This window comes from Desmodus rotundus, chromosome 6 (assembly GCF_022682495.2).
Source record: "Desmodus rotundus isolate HL8 chromosome 6, HLdesRot8A.1, whole genome shotgun sequence".
NCBI lineage: Eukaryota > Metazoa > Chordata > Mammalia > Chiroptera > Phyllostomidae > Desmodus > Desmodus rotundus.
The window spans coordinates 122,953,776-122,963,126 of record NC_071392.1 but is presented as its reverse complement, the minus strand read 5'-3'; the positions used below and the strand labels follow the sequence as shown (position 1 = coordinate 122,963,126).

The 9,351-nt window shown below is 38.1% G+C and overlaps 1 protein-coding gene across 4 annotated transcripts in view; it reads right to left on the bottom strand.

Annotated features, from left to right (window-relative positions):
- Positions 1-455: 455 nt before the first annotated feature.
- The window catches only part of ANKEF1 (ankyrin repeat and EF-hand domain containing 1), a 73,183-nt gene continuing 64,287 nt past the window's right edge, over positions 456-9,351 (bottom strand). For all 4 annotated transcript variants that reach the window (XM_045194867.2, XM_045194868.2, XM_024559867.3 and 1 more), the window contains exons 8-10: positions 8,774-8,937; positions 5,426-5,563; positions 456-4,562 (exon numbers count right to left, since the gene is read on the bottom strand). In XM_045194867.2, coding sequence (XP_045050802.2) covers positions 4,404-4,562; positions 5,426-5,563; positions 8,774-8,937 — 461 coding nt within the window. In that variant the 3' untranslated portion in view covers positions 456-4,403. The remainder of the gene's footprint in view (positions 4,563-5,425; positions 5,564-8,773; positions 8,938-9,351) is intronic.

Here is a 9,351-nt window from a genome sequence, read left to right as displayed (position 1 = left end):
CTTGCTTTCCAGACAACAGTTCCCACAATGACCCACCAATTCAATGTATTGTATTGCCCTTGAGCATTGGCATAGCCTTGCCAGTACCCTCTACCTTGTAGCTATTAACTGCTGCAGGAATCTAGAAGCCCAGCACCCATTACCTGTGCTCTAGGGCTCCCCACAGGTTGGATTAAACCTGGGTCTTCATAGAAAAGCTCACTCTTGGGTTTTATTCACTTCCCTGTCCTGCTTCACCCCTTTAACCCTCATTGGTCTCCCCTGGGGGCATTTCCTTAACAAACCACTTGCTTCTGAATTCTTGGCTCAATGTCATTTTCTAAGAGACTCTTAACTAAGTAAAGATATAGAAAGGAGTAAAAGAGGCAAACACTAATAAAATCACTTTGGTATTTTGCACTTCTGAGTCAAGCTATATTTTTTTCAAAAAGGTGATTTTGTTGTTTATTGCAAACTAATACATGTTCATGGTAAAAAATACATATAGAAAATATGGATAAACCAAAACAAGACAATAAAATTCAGTAATTCTAAAACCCAGAAACATGACAGTTTATGTGTGTTTTTGCATATTTACAAGTCTGAAATTACTATACATACTAGTTATACTGATTTTTAAAAATGTAACTTTGACAAATTCTTTTCATGCCAGGAAAATTTTCTCTACACTTTTTTTTATGCTTGTATAGAATTCTGGACAATAATTTTTTTTTGGGGGGGTAGGGAGGTAGGACCAAGCTTCCAGGTGATGCTCATGCTGCTGTTCCATGGACCACTTTTTAAATAGCACTGATGGCATTATAGGCCACCAATGACCTTAGGCTTTGCTCTGTTTGGTTTTAGTTAAACTCAGAGAAAAGAGAATTAATAAGACTTGACACTAACAGTCTCTCAGTTTATGTTTGCAAATGGCTAAAGGTGACCACAGACCACCACTATGTATAAAACTGGCATTTAGAAAGTATACTTACTATAGTGACAGCAGAAAGTAGATACCCTCTGAAAATCTGCTGTTGCAGACTCATTCTGTGTGTTCCTGAATAAAACCATGGGTACACATTTGCCCTCACATTCAGGAATCCTCTAACTATTTCAGTCAACAAAATGTCATGTTCTCAGGAACCAGCTTGCAGGGGCTTCTTCCTTGGCCAAGTCTGGGATAATTTGAGCATCAAAATAATGAGAGCAAGGGGTTATAACCCATTAAACAAACAAACAAAAAGAATGCATGAGTCTATACTGATTTAAAAACACAAATTAATAGGGAAGAGGAGAAAGTTCTGTCCAATGATAGAAAGCCAACTGAGAAATGTAGAAAGAATGGTCAAATTAGAAAATCAAATTAGAAAGCTATCACTGTAATAATTATTTCAGGCAAGTTTATTCATAAATGCTAAAATTAATGGATGAGAGTTATGGAACTAACAGGAAGTTTACATAGTTTCAAAGGCTCTATCCACAAAATATATAAGTACAAAGGGAAAAATAACTTTACAGTGGAGAAATCAGATAGATACCACTTTAACCAAGGGATTAAAGTTTACAAAGTTTACATCACATTCAATGTCAGATGCCTTATAATTTGTACTTGAAGGGCCTGTGGTACTCCTGCCTAAAATGCATCACCTAAAAGTATATTTGAGTAAATATAAGACAAATCAAAATTAAGGGACATTTTTGGGCCCTGGTGGGTAGCTCAATTAGTTGGAGCATCGTCCAGATATGTCAAGCTTGCGGGTTCAAGCCCCTGGTCAGTGCACATACAAGAAGGAACTAATGAATGCATAAATAAGTGGAACAATGAATTGATCTTTTTCTCTCCCTTCCCCCGCCTCTCTAAAATCAACAAAAATTGAGGGACATTCTACAAAATAACGAACCTGAATTCTTCTAATATACCAATGTCATTAAAAACAAGCAACAAGAAACCAAAGAGATGTGACACCTGAATGTAGCCTGTGACCTGGGATTTTCTTTGCTCTATAGAATATTATTGGGACAAATATCAAAATAAGGACTATAGACTAAATATGTAGTTAATTCAAGTATTAATTTCCTAATTCACAATTTTAATATAGTTACATAAGAGAATGTTCTTGTTTTATGGATAAACATACTGAAAATTTACAGGTTTTCAACTGACAGTAATTCAGGAAAAAATTACACATATACATATATATGTAGAGAAAGAAGGAAATAAAGTGGGTGGTTAACATTTATGTAGTATGGGTAAAGAATTGCAGGATTTCTTTGTGCAATTCTTGTAATTTTTCTGTAAATCTGACTAAGTCAAAATTTAAAAATGAAGTAACAGATCAAAAAAATTTCATAAAACAAAATTAAGTTCTAATAGCAAGTGTCCAGGCTCCGTATTATGAAACATGTAAGCAACCGCAGCTCAAGCCTGCTTTAGGAAAAGATGGGCCTAAACAGCTACTTCACTCAGTCATCTGGCCTCCTCTCAGTCTCATTAACTTGTTAACATGGAAAGTAATGGGTTAGAAGGAAAGGGATTTCATGTATATGCCTGAGAGCTGTAACCTGGAGTTGTGCCCTCTGGTAAGGCGGATTCTAAAGTGGACTCGCTGTCCCATGGGGCTTTTATGGATACACTTGGAGCTCCTGCCCAGCCGTCATTGTATCTCCTGGTACGGGTGATGTCTCTACTAGCTTTTTACTTAGTACTACACCTCCAGCGGTGGTCAGTTTTATGTCTCTATTGGGTTACGTTATAGAACCCAGTTACCCAGACACTAACTGTAGGTGTTGCTGTGAATGTAATACACATGCAACTAACATCTACATTTAGTTGACTTTATGTAAAGGAGATTATCCTCAATAATCTGGGTGGGTCTGATCCCATCAGTTGGCTCAGAGAGCAGAACTGAGGTTTCCCTGAGGAAGAAGAAATTTTACTTGAGAACTGCAAGGACATCTCTTGTCCAACAGTTTTTTGCCTATCCTTCCTGGTGGCCTGCCCTACCAGCTCCACAATTGTATAAGTCAACTCCTTGCAATATCTATCTGTCTGTCTATCTATCTATCTATCTATCTATCTATCTATCCATCCACCCACCCATCCATCCATCCATCCATCCATCCTTCCATTCATTGTAGCCTATTGGTTCTATTTCTTCAGTAGAACCCTAACATACCTCTTTCCCAAGCATGAGTCAGGCCGCAGACTCAAATTCCAATGGATATGTGTAAGGTTTTGTGGTGGGTGTCTTAAATCTGCCCTTCTCCCTTGCCCCACACACACTTGCCTTGAGGAAAAGTCATATATAATATCTAGTCATTCCCTATCAGATATATTTTTATGGCATCTGGAAATTTTGTCTAAAGTATTGTGTGAATACCACTTGAACTGCTTCTCAAATGCTTAAGATCCTGGGGACAAATCCTCTAAGTTGGGGAAATGTTTCTTTTGTTGCAAACAGAAGCTAAGGGAATGCATTTTAAAAATATTTGCTAGGGGACTTAGAATCATGATACCATAGATGTTGTCTTTGTTTGGGTCCTTAAAGAAGGAACCTTGAGACAAGAATTTAGGTATAAGTATTTGGGAGGTGATACCAACAAAGACAAGAAGGGCTGGCGAAAAATGAGGAAACAGGAGAGAAAAGGTGGCCAATAAAGGGTGTGTTATCACACAAAATCACCACTGTGGGCATCTTGATCTTAATCCCTGTGGGGAGCTCTAGAAGTCAGTGAGAATGTGTCCTTTAGAATAATCTCACCAGCACAGTGAGGGAACTGGGGCATTAATACACTGAATCTGTTCAGTCACTGCTTGAGAGCTGTTTCCAGGAGGTGCTCATGACCATGTTTTGGCCCCTACTGTACAGGTTTAAATGTCAGAGGCCACAATCCAGCATCTGGAAACCAGGTCTGAGAATGCCTCAATCCCAGAGCAGAGGAGAGATGGCTGGAGTGTGGACAGTGTCTGCCAGAGGCATCAACATTTACTTAACCCAATATACATCACTTATGACCATGCATGAGAAACAAATTTCTTCCTTAATGGACTAAAAATTCCTTCTCTTTCTTAATATTAAATAGTCTTCATCAACTTCCAGAATTATATCTTTAGCAAACACAATGGTGTACATTTGGTAAATTTTCTGACCATAAAGTTGTGTTTATAACCAAAATGCCATTTATTCCACTATAATCTTAAAGAAGACTGGGGAATTTATCCAGAATGACATGCAATTCGTTGTTAAACAAAACACACCTTTTCTATACAGCTCATAGTATTTATAGTTGTTAAAGCAAAAACAAATATTTGGTTACAAATACTTAAGTTGTGGACTGCTTTGGCTTTGATGGAAATATTTACTTCCTCCAAAGTTTGATCTCTGGGTCTCAAAATATTTAACACAAGGCGCAACTTCTGTGACTTAGTTCTTGAAAGCAGCTTCCAATGCTCGAGCTTTCTCTGTGATGTTCTTCTGAAAGGGCATCATGAAGTCTTCAAAGTCCACCTCATAAGTGAACCTCTCCCTCCGCAGCTCCCTCTTTCTGATCAGCTCTGCCGTTGTGGCTTCAGGACTCCAGGTCTTAAATAAACAACCACACCCAGAGCAGATATGAGTGTGACAGCCAATAAACATGCCATAGATAATTTTCAATATAGTTAATTTGAAACTATCACATTTACTTCTAATTCTATTTTAACATGTTTTTTCCTCTTACATAACATCAGTGGTTACACGGGCATCACTGTTTCTGATGGTGACTATCTGGACAACTGAAGTGTTCTTCAGTTACCTCTCTGATGACCTTTTTGAGCCAGGTACTGTTCAATTTCAGGATGTCAAAACCAGAAAGCAATGGAATTAGATGATCATTTGGGTTTACTACCATTACATCTTATGAGTAAATCAAAATTATTTTCATAGTAGAAGGCCGAGAAAGCTGGTGGTCTCTCTTTCAGCGTGGTTTGATTGGCATTGCCAAGATCACTCTTATTCTCCAAAGATGTCTCTACCTCTAACTGTAGATGCTTTAGGTAGCTACTGAATAAATCCTCTCTTAATTAGTGGGAAACCCCTACAAATTAAGGAGTTGGTGGTAGCAAGTACAAGGAAGAAGGGTTGGACCTAAGGTATAAGAAAAAGTATCTACAGCACCTGGTGACTAAATGGCTATAGGGAATGATAATGACCAAAGGAGACTTTAAACTTTTGAGGAAAATGAAAATGTCAAAATAGAAATAGTAATAGAAGAATCCAGATACTTGGAGCCAAACAAATTGGACTTAATGAGTCAGAAGTAGCAGGACCTGGCAAAAGGACACCTTCAAATAGTAACTATGAAAAATATCCTTTGGACATTTGTTTGGGTATTCTGCATAGAAAGTATTTGAAAAATGACCTTATGAGTTTATAACATGTTATGAAAATCTTTCTGAAGTACTTACCCTCCGTGGAATAAATGTGATATCTACTTTCTTGGTGTAACCACTGGTAATCAATGAATTGAGATGAACCACATTACCCTTACGCATTTTCTTTTCCTCCAATATGGCTGGTACAGTATAAATTGGTGAAAGTGGTTCCTGGAAGCAAGACAAAAAAAAAATCCCTATGAATTTCATAAACCTATGTATACTCTAATATTACATGTTATTCTACATTTCACTCAGAAACCAGAAAAATAGAAACAAGAAATGCTACTATATAACTTGAAATGCAGTAGAATATTATTTTAACTTTGGGTAAGGAGAGAGAATTAGTTCGCCTTGTTTAACTCTATTTAATTAGTAGTTTCAGGGGCAGTTCTCATAAGTCTTTAAGATATCCATCCTTGACCTGTGGCAATTCATTAAAAACAATAATGGTGCACATAGTAGGAACTTTAGCTGATTGACTTCCTTCACCTCTGGCAATTCTTTTTTTTAAAGTATATTTTATTGACTATACTATTACAGTTGTCCCAATTTTTTTCCACTTTACTCCCCTCCACCCAGTTCCCCCCTTACTTCATGTCCATGGGTAATGCATAAGTTCTTTGGGTTCTCCATTTTCTATACTATTCTTAATATCCTCCTGTCTATTTTGTACCTACCATTTATGCTTCTTAAACCCTGGACCTTTCCCCCCATTCTCCCCCTTCCTCCTCTCTGCTGATAACCCTCCATGTTATCTCCATTTCTATAATTCTGTTCCTGTTCTAGTTGTTTGATTTGTTTGTTTGTTTGTTTTAAGATTCAGTTGTTGGTAGTTTTGAGTTTGTCATTTTACTGTTCATTATTTTGATCTTTTTCTCAAATAAGTCCCTTTAACATTTCATATAATAAGGGCTTGGTGATGATGAACTCCTTAGCTTTACCTGATCTGGGAAGCACTTTATCTGCCCTTCCATTCTAAATGGTAGCTTTGCTGGATAGAATAATTTTGGTTGTAGGTCCTTGCTTTTCATCACTTTGAGTACTTCTTGCTAGTCTCTTGTTGCCTACAAAGTTTCTTTTGAGAAATCAGCTGATAGTCTTATGGGAACTCCTTTGTACATTACTCTCTGCTTTTCTCTTGATGATTTTAAGATTCTTTATCTTTTATCTTTGGCAATTTAATTATGATGTGTCTTGGTGTGGCCCTCTTTGGGTCCAACTTGTTTGGGACTCTCTGTGCTTCCTGGACTTGTATGTCTATTTCCTTTGCCAAATTAGGGAAGCTTTCTTTCATTATTTGTTCAAATAAGTTTTCAATTTCTTGCTCTTCCTCTTCCACTTCTGATATCCCTATGATGCAGATGTTGGCACCTTTGGAGATGTCCCAGAATGTTCTTATTCTCTGTTTTTTTTAAAATTCTTCTTTCTTCATTCTGTACTAGTTGACTGTTTATTTCTTCCTTGTGTTCCAATTAATTTATTTGAACCCCATCTTCCTTCCCCTCACTGTTGGTTCCCTGTGGAATTTTCTTTATTTCACTTAACATAGCCTTCATTTCTTCATTTATGCCTTTGCCATACCCCATGATTTCTCTGAGCATCCTTATCACCAGTGTTTTGAACTCTGCATCTGATAGGTTGGCTATCTCCATTTGGCTTAGTTTTTTTTCTGGAGTTTTGTTCTTTCATTTGGGACACGTTTCTTTGTCCCGTCATTTTGGCAGCCTCCCTGTGTTTGTTTCTGTATATTAGGTAGAGCTGCTTTGACTACCCATCTTGGCACATCTGTTAAGTTGTAAGGGGAGGAGCCTTAGGTATTTGCCAGGGCAAGGCTACCGACTTCAACACTTCGTGGTGCTGTATGTGGGGGAAGGGTCAGAGAAGGGACAATGCCACTTGTTCAGCTCTCACCTAATTTCCAGTCACTTCCTCCCCTTCCCGTATGTGACCGGCACCCTTCTAGCTGCTGCCCTGGTGTTGAATCCGAGTGGGTGGGTTTGCATATGTTCTAGGGCTGTGTAGGTCCTTTAAGTGGACTCTCCTGAGAGATGATCAGTTTCTTCTGTCACCCCAACCCCCACTGGTTTTTACTGCCAGAAGTTATGAGGCTTTATTTTTCCTGGTGCTTGATCCCTGGGCTATGCCCTCTGACCTGAGGCTGGGATCACTTGCTCCCCAGGTGTCCCTCCCAGTTTTTATCCACCACATGAGAATGTGGGACCACTCATTCTGCTGGTCACTGCCACAACTGCCTCACCTCTGCCACACTGGGTCCTCTCTGCCTCAGCTTCCCAGCTCCGCTCCTCCAACCTATCTGGAAGAATGTTTCTTCTTTAAATCCTTGGTTGTTGAGCTTCCATTGTCTGGCAGTTCTAGTTGTTTTTTGTTTTGAGATTAGTTGTGATCGTTCTTATGGTTGTGCGAGGAGGTGAAGCATATCTACCTACACTTCCATCTTGATCGGAAGTTCCATCTCTGCCAATTCTTAATCTTGTCATCCATGTTTGTTACTCTCTACTGTCTGCTTATAATCTCTTCACTCTATCCATTTCCTACCACTTACATTCCTTGTTTCTATTTGATAACATTAAAGCTTTTCCTTCTTAAATTTCATCCATTGTCAGTTGTCTGCAAGAAACTTCCAGGGATCCTTCTGTTCCCCTAAAAGAAGCTTCTAGTTTAGAAATGCACCTAGAGCTTCCCTTCTAATGACAAAGCTTTGATGTCTCAGAAATCCCCATAAGCAACAACCTCAACCTTCTTCTAATAGTTTAGAGGCACCCATACCATCCCAGATTATTAAGATCAGTCAGTTTGGTGCTTTAAACCTTCTAGAGTCATACTGCATGATATCCAAAGTTACAAGTATCCCCATATCTCAGGGTTCAGTGGTAGTCATTAAAATTCCTTGGGCAGGGGTGGTATAAGATGAGTAATGAAAGAATGTAAGACCAAAAATGAAGGAAAATCTTGCTTTACTTCATTCCTCATAAGGGTTATCCTCCTTCCCTGTTGGGCCATCTCATCAAATCCATATAGGGAAGGACCAAATATATGTATATATTTATACATATATATATACATATATATGTATATATCCAATACATATATCCAATATCAGTTCTGTTTTCAACATTCTAATTGTTGAACAAACTTGGTTTTTGTATGGATTCTGTTTGCAACAAATACTTTTCAGATTCTTCAGTAAAAGGAATTTTCTTGCTAGATTTTTTTTTTTAAGTATCACATAATGGTGCTGAAAATATAGACTGCCTGTTATTTGGCCCGTGTTGTGTAACAGTATGCAACACTGCCCCATTCCCCAACAAGTTTTTAAGACATTTCAGTTACTAATGGATAGTCAATTGCTTTTCTTACCTCTTCTTTCTTAATTTCAGTGCCTTCAGTTTTCACTTTAAGAGGTGGCTTGCCTTTCAGTTTTTGGTTTTCTGCTGGTTTTGGCAAATTATCTAGCTTTTCTTTAATCAAATCAATTATTCTATAGTCAGCATATGCCTTTGCAATATCCATGGCAGTGTGCCCTGTTTAAAACATAAATTCCAAACTACAATAAGCATATTAATAATAAACCATGTAGAAAAATCTTAGCACATCAGCCCCAAGCATGTCTTAGTATGGGTGTTTCTAGAGCAAATGGTATGTGTAAGGTCACAGAGCTAGATCAGACATTCTCGAAGGTGGGCCCAGCTCTAAAATCCCATAATTAAAATGTCATTTACTGGCAAATCAGTGTTTTTCTTACTAATTTTTTGAGCATGTTTCTTAAAAAATCCATAGGAAATAGTGGCAGATTACATTCTGAGTATCTAATTGCTGGTTCTCATTCCATACTGTGCACATGTGACAACTCTATGTTGTCTTCCCCTTTCCCGATGTAACGAGGTATATTCTAAAAGGCCTGGGGAACCTGATGGTCAAAAGTGCCCTACGCAGGT